Source organism: Fimicolochytrium jonesii, assembly GCF_025526975.1.
Source record: "Fimicolochytrium jonesii strain JEL569 chromosome Unknown EV422scaffold_4, whole genome shotgun sequence".
Lineage (NCBI taxonomy): Eukaryota > Fungi > Chytridiomycota > Chytridiomycetes > Spizellomycetales > Powellomycetaceae > Fimicolochytrium > Fimicolochytrium jonesii.
Genome location: NW_026515671.1, coordinates 878884 through 900618, shown reverse-complemented (window position 1 = coordinate 900618; position 21735 = coordinate 878884). Strand labels below are relative to the sequence as shown.

The 21735-nt window shown below is 52.9% G+C and overlaps 7 protein-coding genes across 7 annotated transcripts; 4 read left to right on the top strand and 3 right to left on the bottom strand.

The window, feature by feature from the left end:
• Positions 1–115: 115 nt before the first annotated feature.
• On the bottom strand, positions 116–1783 carry EV422DRAFT_314832 (uncharacterized protein). The gene is made up of 7 exons (XM_053066218.1): positions 1593–1783; positions 1465–1494; positions 1356–1373; positions 1212–1267; positions 787–1134; positions 417–552; positions 116–353 (listed from the first exon to the last, which is right to left on the bottom strand). Exons 1-7 carry the CDS (start codon positions 1625–1627, stop codon positions 347–349), a joined length of 630 nt encoding a protein of 209 aa, XP_052928162.1. The 5' UTR covers positions 1628–1783; the 3' UTR covers positions 116–346.
• A 273-nt stretch (positions 1784–2056) lies between these two features.
• On the top strand, positions 2057–2953 carry EV422DRAFT_478677 (uncharacterized protein; the record flags this gene model as incomplete). Its single annotated transcript, XM_053067272.1, has 3 exons — positions 2057–2192; positions 2264–2424; positions 2690–2953. Coding segments are annotated over 3 exons (561 nt in total), but the record flags the coding sequence as incomplete, so codon positions are not given.
• A 1655-nt stretch (positions 2954–4608) lies between these two features.
• Positions 4609–6119, top strand: EV422DRAFT_313809 (uncharacterized protein). The gene is made up of 5 exons (XM_053066213.1): positions 4609–4829; positions 4893–5037; positions 5111–5145; positions 5212–5673; positions 5744–6119. Exons 1-5 carry the CDS (start codon positions 4746–4748, stop codon positions 5999–6001), a joined length of 984 nt encoding a protein of 327 aa, XP_052928160.1. The 5' UTR covers positions 4609–4745; the 3' UTR covers positions 6002–6119.
• A 697-nt stretch (positions 6120–6816) lies between these two features.
• On the bottom strand, positions 6817–9788 carry EV422DRAFT_493302 (P-loop containing nucleoside triphosphate hydrolase protein; the record flags this gene model as incomplete). Its single annotated transcript, XM_053067665.1, has 4 exons — positions 6817–8393; positions 8589–8709; positions 8752–9447; positions 9516–9788. 4 exons carry the CDS (start codon positions 9786–9788, stop codon positions 6817–6819), a joined length of 2667 nt encoding a protein of 888 aa, XP_052928159.1.
• A 2434-nt stretch (positions 9789–12222) lies between these two features.
• Positions 12223–13970, bottom strand: EV422DRAFT_564970 (uncharacterized protein; the record flags this gene model as incomplete). The annotated part of the gene is made up of 7 exons (XM_053072252.1): positions 12223–12349; positions 12424–13139; positions 13225–13378; positions 13446–13550; positions 13624–13732; positions 13799–13848; positions 13912–13970. The coding sequence occupies 7 exons, from the start codon at positions 13968–13970 to the stop codon at positions 12223–12225; spliced, it is 1320 nt and encodes a 439-aa protein (XP_052928158.1).
• Positions 13971–14570: 600 nt separating this feature from the next.
• On the top strand, positions 14571–16108 carry EV422DRAFT_313909 (mitochondrial PGP phosphatase-domain-containing protein). Its single transcript, XM_053066214.1, has 6 exons — positions 14571–14783; positions 14850–15061; positions 15164–15188; positions 15317–15345; positions 15412–15585; positions 15654–16108. The coding sequence occupies exons 1-6, from the start codon at positions 14693–14695 to the stop codon at positions 15774–15776; spliced, it is 654 nt and encodes a 217-aa protein (XP_052928157.1). The 5' UTR covers positions 14571–14692; the 3' UTR covers positions 15777–16108.
• Positions 16109–16303: 195 nt separating this feature from the next.
• EV422DRAFT_564968 (uncharacterized protein) lies at positions 16304–21357 on the top strand (the record flags this gene model as incomplete). The annotated part of the gene is made up of 4 exons (XM_053072251.1): positions 16304–17002; positions 17060–17343; positions 17408–18812; positions 18883–21357. The coding sequence occupies 4 exons, from the start codon at positions 16304–16306 to the stop codon at positions 21355–21357; spliced, it is 4863 nt and encodes a 1620-aa protein (XP_052928156.1).
• Between the last annotated feature and the right edge of the window lie 378 nt (positions 21358–21735).

Sequence of the window (21735 nt, the reverse complement as noted above, 5' to 3'; positions counted from 1 at the left end):
ACCGGCTCAAGGACTCTTGGTGGCAAGGAAAATTCGCGAGGGTTCCACTTTCTGGGGCTGGATTTCTGAGGGGAATCATGATTACCCAATGCATCACACGCAAGAGATCAGAGGGGCGTAAGTCGCCTACCTTTGGTCTCAGAATGCGTAACCGATGAGCCCGTTTGACATGTGGCAGTGGTTTCAAGATCTTTGGGTGGGAAGATGCTAGACACTTGCTGTTGAGGCAGCGAAAAGAGTAACGCGTAACCTACGTCTTTCATCACTTCTTTCGTCTCATCCGACAAGATCTCCCCAGAGACTGCGGGGATATTGTCTTCCCCTACAGACCCATCAGTCTCCCGTTTCACAACCTAGAAGAAAAGTCTAAATAAGCAACAGCATGCGCAGGTAACGTCCAGGTGCGGCCGTCGTACTTGTTCGATGGCAATCTCAAGATTCTTTTGCTGTTCGCGTCTCTTGTCCAGCTTTCTTTTGTCGGCAAGCAGTTTGTCCATAGTAAACATAGGCTTCTTCTTGAAGCCACTTCCAACTCCACTTCCTGCCCCAATCCTGCCGCCGCCCCTCAACTTGCTCAGTAAGGCTGCGGGGGAGTCATCCCCACTATCTAGTGCAGGGTCATCTTCCAAAGGATCGAGCGGTGGCGGAGCATAGCTGACCGACTTTTTCGCACGCGTGGATCGACGCGCGGAAGAGCTTTAGGGATGAAAGAATCAGCCACGGGCGGACCGGATGGAAAGCAAACAACGCCGATTCACCTTCCGGGTACAGATTTCATCCAATCGCTAAATTCATGGTCAGACAGGGCGTCATCATCCGATACGGCATTCGGGTCCGCGGTCCGTGGCGCATTTGCAATCGTAGAGGTAGCTCGTACGGGCGTTTCGAGGATTGGGTCCACTTTGCCCTCCTTTGTCGCTGTAGTTGCTTGAGCCCGGCTGGAGCTTGCTCTTCGTGGTGGTGATACTATTTCTACTTCTATTTTCACTCTCTTTGGCTGCCTGTACCCATCATCAATGGATTTGTTGCGTTTTAAGCCAGGGGTCCGCGCATTTCCCGCCCTATCGTCGCTTTCACTTTTGACGGGCAATGCAGGCATGTTATCTTCCGGCTCCGGAGGCGTCACAATAGGCTCTAATCGAGGAATCCGCTTCAATGTTTGTCTGGTGCGAAACGCAGAGTTGTGAATGCTATGAATATGGAGTACGTACCTTCTTCCTCCTGGTTTGCACTATCGGATCTTCCGAAGTACGTCGTAATCAGCCCGCTTCTGCATCAACGAATATGCATCTAGATGCATGAGAATTTCCTGCCACTTGCGAAATGTGACTACGGTCACCGACTGCGGCACTCACCCCTTCTTGGGGGGAACACTGAGTGCGGGCCAAAACGGAACAACCAGAGAAGAGCCCTACATTAGCCTAAAGGATTCACTAGAGATGAGCACTGCATCTTTATCTTTACCTATTAAAGTACGAGGTCAAAGGCTTTGTGCTATAGTAAGAACGAGCGAGTCAGTTTTCGGCTGTCGTGTGGAGAGTGGTCTTTCTGACAGCGGGACGCACAGACCACATACATACGTCCACACTCACCCTTTCGGAGGTAACTTTTTGCGGTGGTGGGTCATGGCAGAGCAGCGGCGAGGAACCCTTGCATGGTATTGGTTGGTTTATGTGTGCTGAGCAGCTGCAGAACTTCGGGGCCGATGACATGTGCTGCAGATCTGCATTCAGGATGTTCGCTCATTCGGACAACCCATTGAGACGTGTGGCGCATATGCGGCGTTCTGCTAACACCGGCTTTCTACGCTTGCCAAGGAGCTCCTGACACTTCGTCACCATCCACCACGCAATCGCTACCCACCATCAGTCGGAAGTCGGAAAGGGAACGAACAAAGAGTTTGCGTCTGATAACCAGGATGGGTAGCTACTACGAAAGGGTCAACTCACGAAGGGGCGGAAGCGGCGGTAGCGGCGGTTTCGCTCCAGCGGCGGGACAGCCCGCAAATCGGCGGCGGGATTCCGACGACGATGACTTCCATTTGCCGCTAGGCCCACCGACGGCCTATCTCGACCTGCACAGTATGGATCAGACCTCGATGGATAGCCATTTACCGGAACACAATGTTGGATACCAACTCCTTCTGAAGATGGGTTGGAGCAAGGGGAAAGGACTGGGGCGGGGCGGAGAAGGTACGGGTGCATAGCTCCTACTGAGCGCTCCTGTGAGTTGCCCTCTGAGAGCATCCTTTCAACCGACTCAGGCCGAGTGGATCCCGTCCGTATCATTGTCAAGGAGGACACTCTAGGTGTTGGAAAAGGGGAGGAATTGGATACATATCACCAAGAGAGCACGGCAAAGCGAAAAGCGCTGGATAGCGAGAAGATTGCCGAGGAAACGGAGGCTGAGCGGGACCAACGCCAGGTAATTATCAGCCCTATATTCCTGGTCGCGTATCGGGCGGCCTGCGGTTTATGTTCACCGTTGAACAATTGGAATGTCGGCGGCACTGTCGTTTCGCTATTACTACGTGGGTTCTATGGCGTACCCCTCTCGTACTGCAGTATCCCTTTCACTCTTTCTCTCTTCCCTTTCTCCCTTTCTTATACCTTCCCTGTCGCCAACTCGATATGCCATCACAAATGCTATTGCCTTACGACACACCTATGTTCGCTCGCCACCAAAATAGACCAAAGTGCAGCGAGTGGAGGCAATAAAAGAAGAAATCAAGGCCGTCACTGCGGCATTCTTCTGTGAGACCTGCCGGAAACAGTACAGCAAGATATCGGAATACGAGGCACACCTCGTCTCGTACGATCACCATCACGCGAAGCGTTTCAAGGAGATGAAAGAGATGAGCCGGAAAGGGCTAAATGTCGTTGCGGAGAAGCGGAGACGTGGGGACAAGGAGCGTGCTAGGGAGGAGAAGGAACTGCGGAAGCTGCAGGAAGCTGCAATGGCCCGCGATCGAACGATAACACGAACGGCCGAGGCTGGAGAGTCCGGATGGGTCAACGCTTTTGCCCCTTCCCAACCCGCTGCTCATGCTCATGACGAGAACATCTCGTCTGGGTGGGGGAAGGGGTTTGCGCAAGTGGATTCAGAACCTCAAAGTAAAGTCGAAGGACTAAGATCCCAATCGTTCGTGCCGGCGCAAAATCCGGCCTCCTCAGAAAACCCATCGGCTGTTCCATCGAACGGCGTAAAGAACGGCGTGTCAGCATTTTCGACGCCTTCGGCAAATTTTGCAGCAGCTGCCGCACCCATCCCGCGTGATTCGGCAGCTGGCCGCTTCCCAGCTGTTCAAATCGCAAAGCCGACGGAGAAAAAGATATCGTTTGGCTTCGGAGGTGGAAGTGGAGGCGGCTTAAAGTTCTCCATGAAGAAGAAGTAGAGGTTACAAATGGATACTCTCATAATGCAAGTTTTAGCATCAGTCCGTCCGGTTCGAGGGAAGGGTCATTCATGATTGCAGTCCGACATGGACCGTTCCGCACCGCGTCCTTTGATTGATGATCGATCCTCTGAGATGACGTGAGAATTGGAGTCACAAGCCTGAGGCCCACAATTTACTTGGTAGTTAATTAGAGCGCTTGAGTTCCAGCTCGGGTTGAAGGTTGACTTAGGAAATGCTTACCTTTTCCTTATCTACGTACGGTCTCGTTTAAAGACCACTACAATTTTCCGATGTTTGAATCTACTCCTTGGGCTTTACCAAGCTTTCGTTTCTGATGGAGGATACTCGTGCCAAGGTAGCATACAGTACAGTACTAATATGCAACCTCTGGCTCACCGGAGCACGTCTGAAGACCTTTGCCAACTCGATTTACGCACCTCCGGAGGCTGTTTGAGATCCAAGGGATTTGAGCAGAAATTTAGGATACACCTGGTGGTTGGTACGCCGAGAAGCTGGAACAAAGAAGCCGGACGCTGGTAGCGCATCTCAAATGCCGGTAGCTCCAGATATATAAGGAAAAAAATCTGAAGTACCCGGATCCGCGATGTTTGACGCGCATCTTTACCTGTTGCTTCCGGGTCGGTTTGTAGGTAGGGAGTCAGGGTAGGGAGGACGGCGGCACTTGAGGCGTCCTTTTATAGGCCGCAAAAACAAACTGTGCAAACTTATCCATGCCGTCCCGAAGTGTTGTCGTCCGTGAGTAGTTAAAACATCCGGTGTCACGTAAGTCTAACCGCCTATACGCCATCCATGGCACTCTTCTGCGCGGCGTTGCGAGGTATGTCATTACTCATATTGATGGGTGGGGTAGGTCTGGCCGTCTAGAGCATTCCAGAATCCACTGTACAGTGCGCTCAAGTGAGATCAAGTATTGTGGGCCTGGTATATATACACTTTCTGGAACCGTGGAACGCGTTGTATTGGCCCACGGTCCCGTTCAAGGAAGGCATCTAAAATAAGCTCAAACCGCACGTTCGTCCTACGCCACTTGCGCCACCCCCAAAGCGCGCTGTCGAATTCTGTCAGAAGACGAAGAATAGTGTTTTAAAATCGGGGGTTCCGAGCCAAACTCGATCGGCCCCCCTCCTCCGGTTGACAATGAAAGAAGATGAAGTCGACAATTGAGATCTATTTTACGCACGCAGTGACCACGGAAGTAATTCTTACCCGCGCCACACCGCTGGATGAAGTCAGGCTGACCGAACACATAAGACCTCCCTTCGAACTTTTGCGGCCCCGCCTCCTTCAAGCCAAAAAAATCTGTCTCTTCATCTATCTCGCTTGGAACATGGCGTCTATGCCCATTAACAATGTGATTCCCCTCGAAGGGGGATCATTGGTGTGTGGAATGGTTGTTGTCTACGCTATCCAGGTACAGTCAATGTAGCAGAGTACCGAGTTGCGATTGGGTTACTGATGAACCACATATCCTCAGGCGTGGAGTTCTCATGGTCTCTCATGGAGACTAGTCGGCGACCAAGACCGGCAGCGGTCTCTGATCACGCTATGCATGGCAGTGGTCGTGGCGGGAATTATAAGTCTTGGTCTGAATCAAACGAAAGCCGCCTTCATCTTGCAAGGTAAGGTTTCCAAGCTTCGCTTTCATTCATCTAGAGCGCCATTGTGTACTTACCACTGTACCGGCATTTACAGACATCGTCGTCCTCATAATTTTCTGGGGAGTGCAGGTAGGACCGAGTTGAGCTGAGGATGAAGTCACAGAGCCAATTTACTAACATGAACGGTCTTTCCAGCTTGGTCTATGCTGTATCAACCACAACACTATCATTCGGATATACATTGCGCTCTCATCGAGCTCATCTCGTCTGCGACCCCAGAAGCTTTCGCTTTACTGCTTAGCACTTTACCCTTTGACCATCTTGGTCCTTCTCCCAATCTTCATGGGATTTCCCTCCACCATCGCTGCCAAGCAAGGGCTGAACACGTCGGACGAAAACAAGCAGATTTTCAAGCCCCTCAATGTCGGCCTCGTGATTGCCACCGAGGTCTTTGCTACCGTCTCCGACATCTTGTTACTTATGCGCGTTGGGAGGGCAAGGGGAGCGACGGTTTCTTCCAGTCAACCATTGTCGCAGGTGGAGATTGCCGGGAGTGCGCCCGTCAAGCGATCGTCAACCACTCAACAGATGCGGGCCAGTATGTGGAAGCACTACGCCCTCGTATGGGTGCTCGTAATTCTGGATGTTATCCTGAAGGTAAGCCCCAACAAGGTTATAGAAACATCGTTGATCAATTTTTGTATTGACTCGTTCGCAATTCTTTCAGATCCTCATATTTCTTGGGTACCCAGTTCTCTTTGACTCGCAAGTCACTAATGCGACCATCCTATTGAGAGCCGTTACGAACCTAGAGTTCGGCATATCCCTCTCCAAGGTGTACGGCGGAGCGTCCACGCAGAAGTCGCAGGGCGAAGTATTGTCCGCTACGACGAGCCACCCAGGAATGACTTCGGTGAAGAACACAGGGGTTGTGACGAAAGGCACATCCGTTCAGCCTTTGCCGACAAATGGACAAATCGCATAGACCGATGCGAGTGCCGTGACGGCAAAAGAAGCAGTTGATGAACGTAGTGCTTAGAATACCAAACCGTTGCAATTCCCTTTCATGCGCTTTAGACATCAGCATTCTCCTCAATATTCATCCGGTAATTGACATAACCTTCCAAATTGCACGCCTTTTGCGTCAACAACAGATTGATCTGCCAGAACTCCACCCCAGCTTCCTTCGCTGCGTTGGCGGATTCTGAGATTTCGGACAAATGGGCGGATGCCGGTGGCCGCTTGAATGGCTCCGCATCGTATTGGTGGCAAATCAAGAGTACCGATCGGCGAGTTGCTCCCAGTGCAGCAGACAGGCCCTGAGCGGATGGCGATACACGATTAGTTCACTCGGAAAGCCTGTCCCTCAAGGAAGTCCAAGCGAACCTGACCAATCTTTGAAGGACTTGAAAGGTTTCGCTGTTGTTCTGACAATCGACGCATCGCCTCCGGGTAGGTGAATCAGCGGGGTCTTTTGATGAATTGCCGAATGTCATCGTACACGTTCCACCCTGCCTCTGCCAGCCAATCCCTAACCTTCACTTCAATGAGAGATGAACCGTGGGCAGGTCACTTGCGAGTCTATGGATTCGCTTACAAGCAGCTAGCTTAAGCCTCCCAACACCTTTGAAACGCCGTGAAAGCGACCAACTATGATAAAGGACCGAACTATATAATAAATCACCATGAGGATTTCGTGACTTGACGCGAGGTCCGACTTGTCCGGCAACAGAGGGTGCTGGAACCTACATAGAAGGCTTTGTTTTTTGGAGCGCCTCGCTTCGAGTCTGACGATTGTTCCTATCCCGTAACCACGCTCACGATGACATCAAAAATGGGATCGTTGGAAATATCCAATGTCGGTTCCTGAATCTTGCGTTGAAGAACCTCATCCAACGCCGCCCTCGCACCCTCGATCACGGCGGCAACCTTGGGCTGCGCTCTGAAACGAATCCACCCATCCTCCATGTTGAGATACCCTTGCCTTGGATCCCACTTCACCGAGCCGCCAAAGAAGGCAAGGGCGTGCGACGTGACGAGCGACGAGTCGCGCACGAACACTTTCGAGGTCTTGACCTTCTCGTGATAAACGAGGAACGGAGTCGAAGAACGGTTGGACATGACATTGGGAGGCAGCCTGCGGAAGTTGATGGAGGTCGGATGAATGAAGACTTGTTCGTTGCCCTTGACGATCAAGTTGGACTCCGCAGACGCTCCAGGCTTGGTTTCCGGTCCTTGTTTGATGACATTCGGATACAATGCGGCAACGAGGAGAGCCTTGACGAGCTTGAAGTCGTTGCCTCGGGCGTTGGCATGATGGTCGTCCACCGTTCCTGTGCCTCCTCTTTGACGTTCGAGGTTTCTCAAGAACTGAACATAACCGTCGTCAAGAAATCCGATGTCTTCGAGCAGCTCGGCCAGCTGACGTTTGATGCTGGCGATCATAGTCAAAGACTTGCCAGAGAGGAAATTGTCGAATAGAAACTTCTTTTCCGCCGCAAAGCCCTTTGTCTTTATCGCCGACCACTGGTTGTACGCGTTCAAAAGCGTGAGCTGATCGGAGGATTCCAATGCGAAATCGCGTTTTCGGGCATCTGCCATTTCTCGCTTGTCGAAGGGAGCGACAAACGGACTTTTGTGAGACATAATGGCTGCTATCGTCAGAACCGAGTCCACGCATTGGAATATGCTTCCAAAAACGATGAGTTTCCCAATCCGCACGTCGACCGGCAATCGGCCCAAATGGAATCCCAATGGGGTCAGATCCTCTTCTCTAGTCAACGCTTGTAGGCTTCGCAGGGTCATGATAGCGTTGGTGACCGCTTCACGGGACGGCGGCTCGATGACGTTTTCGAGAATGTGGTGGATTCTGCCTCGAAGGAAAGGTAAAACCTTGATCCGCAGACACAATTGCTCCAGCGGAGTCCGGCGCATCTCTGGTATCTGCTGCTGAGCCAATCCGTTCTCGAACGTGTGTGAGGTGAACAGATGGACACACAATCCTTCGGTGACACGACCTGCACGTCCCCTCCTTTGCATGGCGTTTGCTTTCGACACCCAGCATTCCTCCAGACTCGCCATCCCCTTGGCGGGATCGTATCGGGTTTCCTTCATCTTGCCGGTATCGATGACGCACACGACGTCATCCACAGTGATAGATGTCTCGGCCACGTTCGTAGCAATGACGATCTTGACTGCCCCATCGTCAGGACGCTTGAACACTCGGAGTTGATCCATGGAGCTCAGGTTTCCGTGAAGCGGAATGCAAAACCTGCCACTGCCGGTAGCAGAGCGAATCAGTGGGTTTGCCGTTAACAAATCGTGGAGAGTAGAAATTTCGGCATAGCCCGGAAGAAAGATGAGTATGCCTCGATTGGCTGGCTCTTTCCCACCGGAATTTGACGAGTCCCCTATTGGGATCTCATCTGAGCCCATGTTGGACGGCGTCATTCCTGCTTGCATGCCGCCTCTCCCAGCACCTCTTCCGCCTCTTCCCCCGGGTGAACCCCTCAAGCCAGGTTGTCCTCGCCCGCCTCTAAAATTCCCGAGGCCAGGCGGGACCCTCTTTCCACATCCCGGTAACAGTCTCTCGCACATCCATTCGACGAGCTTCTCAATCAGTGGGTACTGAATCTTGTCCACGTCTAGCACGCTCAAGCTTCCAATAGCCTTTTCCGGAATGTGCGGATAGCGCTTTTGCAATGCGATCGCATCCAACTCACTGTCAGTCACTACTTCAGCCTTGCTTTTTCGGGGGCGATGCAGGCCGTCATCACTATCGTCAGTGCCAGATGAGGGTAAATCCGTCCTTCTCTGCTGCCGCCCATTGCCTCTTTGAAACACGGGTGGCCGCGTGAGTGTCTTGTCGGAAGGTATATACTTGGTTTTCGCCAAGGCGTCCTCAAGGAACATAACCTTGACGGGAAACGTACGCCCGGGGATATGGATTCTTGGAGTAACCGCCGGTCCACCGAAATAGTCTTGGAACAAGGCCGCGTTCAAAGTCGCGGACATCAGGACGACCTTCAACTTCGTGTTGGTCTCCAGTAGATCCCTCAGTACCATCAGCAGGAAGTCCGAGTCAACGGAGCGCTCATGCACCTCATCGACAACGATGTGCGTAATGTCATCGATTCCACCTTCGTAATTGTCACTAGGGTGCTTAGCGTCGCTTCCATTGGCGTCCATCGCCTTTGCTCCTGCGCCTTCTAGCCTTCGGAGCAAGATTCCAGTAGTTGCGAATAAAATCCTAGTTTGGTCGCTCATTCTGCTTTCCAGTCTGATCTGGTATCCGACAGTTTTTCCGAGTGGTTCTGCCCGCTCGGCAGCTACACGCTCGGCTACACCAATGGCGCTGATCCTCCGAGGCTGCGTGACCAGGATGTTGCACTCCGCGCCTCGGCGTTTCGTGATGAAGTCGTCCAGAATGAACTGCAAGTTGGCATAGGCTTAGGCTTTTACACACCCTCAATCATACATCAGATCTGAGGCGCTCTTACCTGAGGCACTTGTGTTGTTTTACCACAACCTGTCTCTCCTTCCACCACGATCACGCGGTGAGATGCCAGAGCATCCAGTATGAGCTTCTGATGGTCCCACGCCGGTAACCTCTGCCGCGCTTCAATCATCTTGAGGATGGCGGGATCACTTGAACGATGCTGATGCTGATCGAAAAGCTTATGATTGAGGGCCTTCAATTCGGGGGGAGGTTTAGTGGGTATGACCGGGGCCGGCTGTGGACGATTTTCTTGTTGTTTGACAGGGGTCTCCATCGGCGCAGCCGTTGGTGTCCTCGGCAGTGTATCGTTTGTGATGATAGCGACAGACCTTGGTGGCTTTTGAATAGGAGTAGCGGCGCGATCTACTTGTTTAGGTACAGACGTCTGTAACTGTGCTGCCGGTTTGATCACCGCTTGAACGCGACCCACCTTGCCATTTTGTAGGCGAACCTTGATGCCCCGCGGGTGATCGCCTCGAGTAAGAAACTCGTCTAGAAGACCAGTGACAAGCCTATCCGTCCCTTGATCCTCTTTCAAGCACACTGCAACACCGATCCCATAATCAAGCATGTTCATCGTCGGAACACCTCCCCGTGGACCCCTGATGAGCTTCGGTACAGTGACACTGCTATTGCTCTGTGAGCGAGACGCCTGTCTACTCGATGTTGCTGTTTCAGAGTCGTGTTTGATGACCAAAACACGACTTGCTGACGACGAGGCCTTCCCTATGGATTCCTGAATCGCATGCTGAGCATTCTGTCCCGATGCCAACTCCATCACACGTTTTGAGACGTTGCTGATGCAGGTGGTTGCCTCAGGGGTCTGTAGGGACATCGTGAGAATGTCCGTCACTGCCTCCCCAACATGTTCAGTTGCGCACAATTGCAGCATCATAGCTAATGCAAGAATGGGTGCGCTATACTGTCGGCTACCGACCGGGTTGTCGGACGCTTGAAGGACCACAATCGGTGGCTCAAATGGATACGCTGTTTTGCGGCGATGGTGAAGTTGCAGTGTCAACTTCAGTGTTGATGACCGGGCGTTGGCTGTGCCTATTTGCGGGGGCAGATCCACCTGAAGACCACTGATTTGCCAAACCGCGGATCCATCGTCTCTCGTATAAAATGAGAAGTGGTCCTGGTACATACTTTCCAGAACTGTCCTCTCGGCCTCCCGCATATCAGCTGCTTCTGCACTGAGCTCCGGCCCCAAGTCGGTTTCCGGGAGGACTACAGTTGCGCCGGCTTTCGAGTACAGATAGGCCACTGCTGCGAGACGATCGTTGTTCGTATGTTGCAGCGCCGAAGTGGCGTAGGTACGTGCAACACCGAGCGACTCGAGCCAAGCAATGTAGGCGCTATCTGTGGCCTTCCGGGGATCCGGTGAAGGAATATCGAAAACACGCCTGCTCGGAACAGCGACTTTTGTCGGTGCTACAGGTCCCGTTGACGAACCCCATAGATCAAAGTCCTGGAGAAAGCGCTGTGTATGAGCATGTTTGAGCTTTAGAAGACATGCTAAGATCGACGATGACATACCTCCTCGTTCGTTTCCGAAGTCACGTCGACGTCATCTTCACTGTCATCGTCCAGCTGAGCGCCGCCAGTTCTCTGGCCCTTTCCACGGCCGGCAAGTTCATTCAGGTAATCGGCATCATCCTCATTGTCACTCGGCTCTTCTTCATCTCCACTCTCAGAATCATCCTCTTCGTCAGAATAGGAAGTGGAAGATCGATCATAAAAGCTTGCACCATTCATTTCCCGAATCAGGCCTTCCATGTCGTCGCCATCTTCATCATCATCGTCGTCCTCCTCCTCATCGTCGTCGTCGTCTTCATCTTCACTATCCTCTCCGTCTTCCCCATTCTCGCGTCGATATGCTGCAAGCTCCTTCTCAATCACCGCTTGCGCTTTTTGATACCGCTCAAGGACCTTGCGGAGTTGTAAATAGCGTGGCTTGTCCAAGCGGAGTTCGGGCACATGGGAAAGGTCCTTCTGAGCCTTCTTCGACTTCTTTAAAACCATCGGGCTGTGCCCAGCTGCACCGGAAGCCCCTTTCTTTTTGCTCTCCGAACCGGGTCGCAAGCCCTTCTTCCCAAGGACAATCACGTCATCTGTTTCCCAATCGTACGCAAGTTCCAAGCCGCGAAAGCTGGTGCCTCTGCCGCCGCCCATGTCGAAGTCGGAGTCGCTATCGTGCCCTTTGAATGTCCGGGCACTCCTAGTGGCGGAAGGTGTGAATCCTCCGCGCTCACCCCGCTTGCTGCCGCCACGGCCTCTACCACCGCCGCCACCGCCACCACCACGCTTGCGACCGCCACCTTTGCGCTGTCTATTTGCTCCGGCAGCTGATCCTCTGGCCATAACTTCGGTGTCCTTCGATGAATGCTATGAGTGCGTTGAAACCCCGTCTAGCGAACCTCTATTTAAACCTTCTGTTTCGCCCTCGAGTGTCAGGGGAATAAAAGGAAAGGGAGCCCGGGAAGATAGATAATAAGTCAACTCTGGACGATGTCGTTTTACTGTATATTTAAATTTAGTCCGTAAAGGCGCACTGCTTGCAAGTTGCAGAAAGAGCAGAAGGTGGAACAGCAGAAAGGCAGAAAGCGCTCGCGTCATCGACTCCGACGCGTTCTTTTTCTTGGAACTCAGCCGATCGTAACGTACTTGTCTAAGCTCTAGTACTACATATCAAACGCTCTACCTCATTATAGTGTCGCTATACTACCAATGGCGCTCGAGCGAGTATGGATGAAAAGGAAGCGTTGTGGTGGTGGTAAGACGGCGTCTGCGAGCGGTGACCGCGCCATACGGACATCGTTGATCCGGACCTTCCTGTATGTACATGGGGCCGAATGAAGCCTCAGAAACACAGGGATCTCTCGCGTTTCGCCAGTGGACAAACATACCGTCGCCTGAGCCGCTCCTTTTCTTTCATCGCCGCGCTGCGAATCGGTCTGCTACGCTCTTCAGGTTCATCGTCAGAGGCTGCCATATCCTGCCTGAGACCATTCTCCTCAGTGTCGTCTTCGGAAGTTGTCAATCGGGCAGCTGCAACCGTGTCGTTCATTTGGGTTGCATCCACTGTGGCCCATCCGCCAGTAGGCGGGATGGAAGTGCCTCTCCCCTCCGGCTCGTTCACCTTAGCCGAGGCCTTTGCTATTGGGCGAGTTACCCACGCAGTGTTGACGTTTGACTTTGATGTGCGTGTCGCTCCGGCAGAGCCTTTTCCCCGGTTATGCAACGCAGGCCGTACACCTTTGTCTCCTTTTGAAGACGGTGCATTCATCAGTGTCTGCTCTCTTGAAGGGTGAAGGACAGGTTTTCGGAGCTGAGTCGTCAGACCCAGTATCTGTCCCAAGACTTGTTCCGTGTTTGCCTCAGGTAATACTGATTTGCGTGGCTTCTCGAATCCTTTGGGATGTGCTGACAAACGACGACCGGTTCCAAGAACTTTGGCTATGCTCTGGTCTGACTTTTCTGCAACACCCGTAGGTTCGGGGGTTTGATGATTTTGAAATAGGCGGGACCGGAAGAAGAGTTCGAGATGCCTGTTCACAGCCGTTGCGAATGACGGAAGACTCAGCATCGTGTTGATGATCTCCTTGGCGAATAGGTAGATGTACTGTAGTCCATAAGAGAAGAAAGGAAGTTAGGACCGTCCAAGTACAACTCAAAGGGGATGTAGGTGCTAGTGAGACCGGGAATACCTCAAAATAGGTCCGTTCCTTCGCTGGCTCTCCACTGTTTTTGGACACGTACAGCAACAGAAAGCAATAAGAGTGCCCAAATTGACGCAGAGCTGATTCCCGTCCTTGGCGGCAATTTTCCAACGTCAGCTCCTGGCCCCCAAATAACATCGCTCTGTGGGCAAGGGAAAGGAGCTTCAACTCTGCCATGCTCTTGCATATAGCTCGTTCTAATGACGTACTTGGCTGCTTCGCTTAAACCCAATGGCTTAGTCTGCTGATGATCAGCCAAGCCCAACGGGTTGTTACTCTGCGACTTTTCGAGAACCAGAGTTCGAATGAACCATCTGCAACATCCAAATGGTGAGACTGTCTTGGAAAATGCAGACCAGCCCCATGTCAAAGAGGTCCGATTGTTACCGTATGTAGTGCGCCCCTTTGATGAAGAAATCGTCCAGTTGGGTAGATTCGATGACTGCAGTGAAGGAATGTGTCATCCTCGTAATCGACGTTTTCGCTAGCGCCGTGCCTAAGAGAGCTGTCAGTACAAGAGTGGATACAATAGCACAACAACTCTGATGCGCGGGCATCTCACGTTTCAACTCCCAAATGTCCCAGTCCTTGCCGTTGAAATGAGTTGTTAATCTGAGGGTGTGATTAGCAAGCCATACTCTGGTCATATGCAGCTAACCGCCAAATGTCACTTACTGGCCTCGTTTCTTGTTACGCAGGCGCAGCAGCGCTGGCAGTTCGTCGTCGGCAGTCATTATATTGCTGGATTACCGTTAATGGAGGACATGGAAGGCAATAATGTCAAAGGACCCCCACCTTCCGAATTTCCAGGCCCCCGATTTTGATGCCATCATATCGGTTGTTGTGGTGTCGAGCGCACCTCGAGCTGTGAAAACAGCTTCAAACTCCGTATGCGTGCCTAACAAAGCTCCTCTGCGTGGCCATCGCAACGAGGTCTGTGCCCCTCCTGCGGCCCGAGAGGCCGCGCCGTCAAGACGCGGAAAAGAAGCGGAAGCTGATCGACTAGCTGGCATCCTTGGCAGAGATACTGTAATGAGGTAAGCGAGATTTGGCGTGGGCTCATATTCCGAGCGAAAGCGGTGAATGCGAGTCCGGGGAACAAAACAAAGATAATCCTACTCTTATTTTGGTCTTGCTCCAGCCCAGCAGCCCTCACCGCGTTTGACCCCGAACCTCCCAAGCCATCTAGCAGTAGGGAACCCAGCTTGAGCTTATTGAGCCAGTGACAATCTTAAGCCATCTCGTGAATGTGAAGCCCTGCCTCTGCCCTGCTCAAGCTGTGAGATCGAAAACGCGTCTCAAGACTCTCCCCGCTCTCATGTCGCGACCCCCTCTGTACTGTTACGCCGTGCGCGGGTGAAAAGGACGGGCGGGACGAATAGCCAAACAAAGCAGACGGCCAGACAGACACAGGAGCGAAGCTAAACCCCAGGGTCCCACCGCATGCACACCCACCATGGTACAATCCCTCAACCTCGCCGCCCTCAGCTCCACCTTCCGTCTCATCCGCAACCCCTCCCTCCTCGTCCCGCACATCATCGTCCCCGGTAAGCTCTCCCTCGGCCCATCTCCCACCCATATCATTATAACCTCACATCCCTGCCCCACTACAGACATCCGGTCCCTAAATTTCACTGCCCTACACGCAGCCAATGTCACCGCACTCGTCTTTGATAAAGACAACACGCTGACTGCGCCGTACGTCGTGGGGATCCATCCGCCATTTCGAGGGGCGTGGAGGGAGTGTTTGGGCGTTTATGGACGGGAGGGGGTGGTTGTTGTGAGCAATTCGGCGGGGACGGGGGATGATGTTGGGGGCGCAAAGGTTGGTTTTGATGGATAAGTATGGGTGGTGGGATATTCGCCCGCATGGTGTTGAGCGAACGGCATTGAGATGAGGGGCTGGGTACTGAAACGACGATTGCAGGCACGGGAAGTGGAGAAGACGCTGGGTATGTTAGCATGGAAGTTCTGCGCCATCCAACGAGACGTAGGAATAGGCCACACCGGACCGAGGCATGACCACTCCCCGTTTCGAACCCATCACCCGGTCGCCAACGGCTCTCCATTTCCTCCTTAGGCGTAAACGTGTTACGACACAACACCAAGGTATGCTCGCCACCACCATCAATGCCTGTGCATAATCTTCACCTCACCCCTCATCGATTCACTCAGAAACCAGCAGGCGGCTCCGCTCTCCCGACCCACCTCTCCGTCCCCCCCGCCCAAATTGGCGTCATCGGCGACCGCCTCCTCACCGACGTCGTCTACGGCAACTCCGCGGGTCTCCTAACAGTGCTCGTAACGAAGATCGTCACCGAGGAGGGCGATAACCCTTTTGCTGCTATGGTGCGTATCACAATGGCAAATCGGTGTGTTTTCCCCTCAGAATGATGACCGTCTTTTGGATGACCCAGGTCCGACGCCTCGAACACCCTCTCCTGAACTTCCTCCACGCGCGCGGCGTCAAACCGCCCCCGCATCCTGCTATGGCACACCCCGCGTCTGCCGAGTTTGTGCGGAGCGTTGCTGACTCATGATGAAGCTGACGAAAGCGGAGGTGTTGGCCCTTCTTGGGGTTTTTGGGACGCCGCGCGGTGGAGGTGCGATGCGAGACCATGAGTCTACGTCAGGTGGTGGGGTTTCATCGCCGAGATGTGAGGGGAAGCGGCGTAAGGAGATGAAACCGGTCAAAAGCACCGCAACTCCTAACCTGCTTCAAGCGAGGCAATAGTTTGGGTTCGGGGGGTAAAAAGCCGGGGAAAGGTAGCTCGAACTCCGGCTCAAATGTCATATGGTGTAGAAAAAGTAGATCTGAAATTTAACGGCACGGAATGACGGCCTGACGCGGTCGTTCGGATATCACTCACCGTCCTGAGCATTCCTTTGCCCAAAATTCTTTGAATTGCCTACTCATTACAACAGGTGCAACTTTGGCAGCCGACAGCGTTCGGAAAAAAAGCAGTTGCTGAGTGGGTGCTGGGCAGGAGGGCAACGCTGCTACTTCCAGAAGCTATTGTCGAACCGGAGAAGAAACAAAGCGCCACTGACAAAGCCGCTGGTAGCCATGTACAGGCCTTCGTTTCCCACAGAGCAGTCCAGGCGAAGTTCCGACGCCTTTCATGGGCATTCGCTGAAGAGTTCCGTGGAAGGGAAGCTGGCGAAGCTGGAAAAGCTGGGGAGCAAGCTTTTTAAGGGTGGGAGTGCCGGAGATGATAGAGTTGCTCCGGGTGGTCAAGATGCGCTTCGCCGCTCCTTTGAACTTATGCTGGACGAGAGAGGGATATCGGGACCAGCAAGAACGCATATGCTTCGCTTTGACGATACCAGAAAGAAGCGCTTGATAATGGATTGGCGGCAGACACGACCCAAAGACCAGTTGGGAACAAATCGGCCTGGGTCTGGTTCAGGCTCAAGTGCACATAGCCCCGCAGCTTCCCCGCGCACGAGTGTCTCCAGCGATACCGCAGACAGACTGGAACAACAGTTCTTGATTGTTTTGGATAGACTGAACATAACAGGTTCTGCTCGGAGCACTATGATTCGAACCCTGGACACGAAGAAGAAGGCCGAGGTCATTCAGCAATACCGCAGACGTCGAGAGCTTGAGAAACAAGGGGATGCCGATCGTCCGGCATCACAGGCATATGCCGGGGAAGGGCGTTCATCATCGAGCGGAAGAGTCTCGCAAACAACCCCTTACCCATCAGAAGGAGGGCAGCAGCTGGAAGGCCCGGCTTTGGAGGGTGCGTTCCGAGCAGTACTGGTACGTGAGCGTGGCGAGCGCGTTGTCTCGGCTCGGTAGCTTACATCCCTTCATCAGAATGCGCTGGATATTCAAGGATCTGCCCGTGACAATATGCTGAAGATGGACTGGAGGCATCAGATGGACATCATAAAACAATATCAAAACGTGCGCCGCCGTAGTAGTGGGCAGGATGCGCGGAAACGATCGGCATATGAAGGTGGACCCGCATCCCCATCTGGCAGGCGCATCTCCCAGCGTGATAGTCCTGAGCGATGGGATTCCCTGGCCGATCAATCGAATGCCACGTCGCCCGTTGGAGAGTATTCGCCGCAGCAGTTCATAGCATTCCTGGGCAACAGGTTAGGACAGCAGTGGCATTGATATTGAGTGTCGATAGACATATAACCTCCAGTTCCTTTTTAGAAACACACCGATGAAGGCTCTGTACCGCCATTTGACAGCATTTCGCATAACACTATCTCTCTCTGGGCAAGAATATATCCGCAATGTTGTGAATGCCGACATGGCGGAGATCGGGCCAAGGGGAAGCCGCGGGATGTCAGCATTTGAGGTGGTATTGGACCGAATAGCCGAAGCGAAACATTCAAGACGCTCCGGGACAGCACCGGAGTTTTTGAGAGGGCCGAGGCCTATGTACCTCCCTGCCAATCTGCAACACCAACAGCGAGGAGGGCATGCCTCGTACGCGGATGCGGTCATGGAGGACGAACTTGCGTTGGAAGCTATTCGCTGTGTGAAGCTGATCTTGAATGCGAATATGGCCTATGCGTCGGTTGTAGCCTCACCGAATCTCATGAGCCATCTGGTGAATTGTCTGGAAGCTCCCGCCAACTCAACTACCAACATGGCAAAGCCAGATGTGCGGGCTCGCCGAGCGAACTTATCGTTGAGATCAGCTGTCGCTGGTCTTTTAGGCCCGTTGTGCTTACTTTCGGAAACGGGACGAACGAACGCGTTGCAGTCTATGACAGACCTTGCAATCGCACAGAGAGAGCCGGCTCGCTTTAGCTTCCTGGTGCACTCACTCCTGGACCCTTTCATTGGTCCCACGGACACAGATCCGGAAGCACTGGGCGAAAACCAAATACGAGACGACCCGGATTTGCTTTGGGAATACCGAGCGAGCGTGATGATTTTCATTAATGGCCTAATTTCGGCGCCGGATGAGACGCAGGAAAGATGGCTTGTGCGGAAGGAGATCGAGAAACGCGGCCTCAGGAGGATAACGCATATATTACGGGACCTCAAACCATCTCCGGCCTTTACGATACAACTGGAGGCGTACGAGGCCGATCGGAAAGATGACATAGAAATGATGGAAGAGACTTTCAAGGATCTGAACGCCACTTTGGAGGACCCTCGCACCATACTATCCGACATGCTCAACAAGGCGAAGGCGCTCGATTTCCCAGAACGCGCTAGCAATCTTGTGACTGTGACTTTGAAGAACCTTCTGAACGTCATCAGCACCCTACAGAATAAGAGTCCATCATCACACGAATCATCAAACGGAGCATCCTCTGCAGCACCGTCACACTTGAACGAAGAGGATCCCACCGAAATTTTGGCCCTGATTGAACGGCTTACTGAAAGTATCAACAGTGGGATATCCATAGACGCATCTCAGAACCCCAAGATCGGGAATGCTCGTGCAGCCAGATTCAGTGCAATTGCAGCTGATTTATTGCAGAATGTGGAAGAGATTGCTGGATTTCCGATACAAGTACAACAGGTTTTGAACGACTCGCATGCGGGATCGAATAGAATAGGAGCTGGGTCGGGTCGGAGAGCATATCAGAGTACCGATGTGAGTGGATCGTGCGCGTTCATGTGTTTGCGACTTCAGCTTTGGCTAAAGTGAAAATCAGTCTTTCCAGGGTTATCCTCCTACCACTCCGGGAGGAGCACAACAAGTTGTATTCGATCGAGTACAGTTTCCCATGCCGGAACACGCTCGTCTTGCAGGATATGGACCTGGTGTTGCGCAGGTGTCCGCAGACGGGTCCTCCTCACGCCAGGGCCGCCCATTGCCCTCATTGCCCTCATTGCCAGCCGACTCGCCTGATTCTGTGCGGCCGTCAAACCCGGCACTCAACAGACTGCCACAAGGCGCTGGTATCGGTGTCCTGTGGGAGGAGATTCGCCGGTTGGAAGACATCATCACTGACCTCCGCTCGGCCTCACGAAACGACCTATCGTCGGTCAATCCTTTGACTTCCCGGATGTCCTTAATTGCAGAGGCTCCGGAATCGGGCAAACTTGAGACTGTCAGCGTAAACCCACCCCCACCGCCACCTCCACCGCCCCCGCCTCCTCCGCCACCTCCCGCACCTGGGCCGCCACCACCTCCTGGGCCGTTAGGCGCTTTATCGGCGTCCAAGAGTTTCAAAATTGCAAAAGCGAGCAGAGCTATGAAGGCCTTGCAATGGACGAAATTGTCCAATCGAGCTACCGAGTCGACCATCTGGGAGGATGTCATGAACAAAGCCTACGGTCGTTCAGAGAGCGACGCAATACCTTTCGATCGAAAGGATTTAGAGGAACTATTCGTGAAGGAGGAAGCTGTTGTGCGACCTGTAGTGCAAGCACCGAAAGAAGTGCAAGTCAAGAAAGTCGTCACTCTCATCGACCAGAGGAGAGCTCAGAATATCGCCATCATGCTCGGAGGGGTGCGACTAGCTTACCGAGATATTCAGACTGCCATCATCGCCATGGATGACTCTGTGATGACTTCTGAGCGTCTCAATAGTCTCAGAACGTGGGCGCCCACGGCTGAAGAATACGACCTTGTCCGCGCTTACGAGGGCGATGTAGAGGAGCTCGGAAATGCCGAAAAGTATATTCGGGAGATAATGGACATCCCACGGTTTGGCCACAGGCTGGAACACATGTTGTTCCGCAAGCGTTTCGAGGAAGAAGTGGTCGAAGTGGTTCCCGACATGGAGACGGTGCTTCTTGCTTGCGAACAAGTCAAGAATTCCGATAAATTGCGCAAACTTTTGAAGGAAGTCCTGATATTGGGCAACTACATGAATGGAACGTCCTTCCGTGGAGAAGCGCACGGGTTCAAGTTGGACGCACTTCTCACTTTGAAAGACATCCGCTCGAATGGTGCGGGAAATCAGGTTCCCACGTTGCTCCATTTCCTAGCGAAGATATTGGCCGAGAAAGAACCAGAACTCATCGATTTCATTCGCGATATGCCGAGAGTGGACTTGGCAGCGCGGGTTTCCATTCCAGCCTTGTTCGCCTCTATCAAGGAACTTCGTCGCGGACTCACTGCGTTGAAAGCCGAATTGATGGAGGTCGAAAAGCTGGATTCGCGACCGGAAGGCGACCAGTTCGTGTTGGTCATGGATGCGTTCAAGATGAGAGCGGACGTGAAGATCTCCGGACTCGAATATCAGGCGTCTGTAGCCGAAAAAAATGTGACGGACTTGATCGCTTTCTTTGGCGACGATCCTACCGAACGATCTGATGCACCTGAAGACTTCTTCGGAATATTTTCTTCCTTCTCGGCGGCCCTTCAGAAAGCGCACGTAGAGAATGCGGCAAGAGAAAAGGCATTGCGTCAGAAAGAAGCGTACGCGGAGCGTATGGCCCGTGCGAAGCTTGAAAAGGCCAAGTCACCCTCGGACTCGGCAACCAGCGATGCCACTTCCGATGCCGAGGGAGAAAGGTTCGCGGACCTCCGCAACAAATTGCTGAGCTCGATCGATATCTCAGGCGGTGTATCAGCCACGGCGGCCGAGAAGATCGCGAATGCCCAAGCGCCTGTCGGGACTTTCTTAACGATGGTCGGTGCAAACGAGGAAGCATATATGAGATTGAAACCTGTCAAAGGCCAGTTGCCATTGTTCCAACGTGGAACAGTGCGAGGAAACCGGCCAATCGTTCTCGACACTGACATAACGTCGGACTTTGAGGATGACGTCGAAGAACAAGATGAGGAGGCCGAAGGCAATTTCGGCAACCTGATGAACACCACTTCGTTGTCCATGGCTCGCATCACAGTTCGTCAAATGGCTTCATCACCGATGAAAACGCCTTCGAAAAGAACTTCGGAGAGCTTCAGACAAATGGAGACTGAGCATGATTCTGACGCCTTTGATGACTTTGAGGACGATGCATACCCAGAGCCAGAGGAGAACGAAGCTTCCGACGTAGAGACTCGCGAGCATGAAGATGACATCTTCATGTCACCTACACTCGACATAATGTCTCCTGCGGAGCACGGACCGCGGCCGCCGTCGAGCGGGCCACCCGACAAAGAACGACGCAGGCGTTCAGTTCTTAGCGAAACCCGGGTGCAAGTTCCCAATGTTACCGTCTCCGAGCCGAAGAGCGCTTAGGCATTTGTTGCTCAGATTGATTTAGATCGACTATCACAAACGACCTTTTGACCACCAAGGTCTCGAAGACAATGCATTTCAGAAGCGCTGCACCCCATGGCCTCAACGCTTAACTTCCCAGCTCTACCTATAGCTATATATTTCTTTACGTAGTATTACATAGTGATAGGTGCACACGCGTCTGATGCCAGGCGTTAAGGGGGTATACCCTATTGTAAAGGTTCGGAAATCGACGTACGCGGAAATGGTTGGCTTCGAATTGCTACGTTTACGTTTGTACTCCGGTGGTGAATGGCTGTCATCCGTCTCCTGGCTCGCGTACCCGACTCTCCATGGCTGAGAAACAGTCGGAAAACGTGGGTAGTGATGCACTGATCA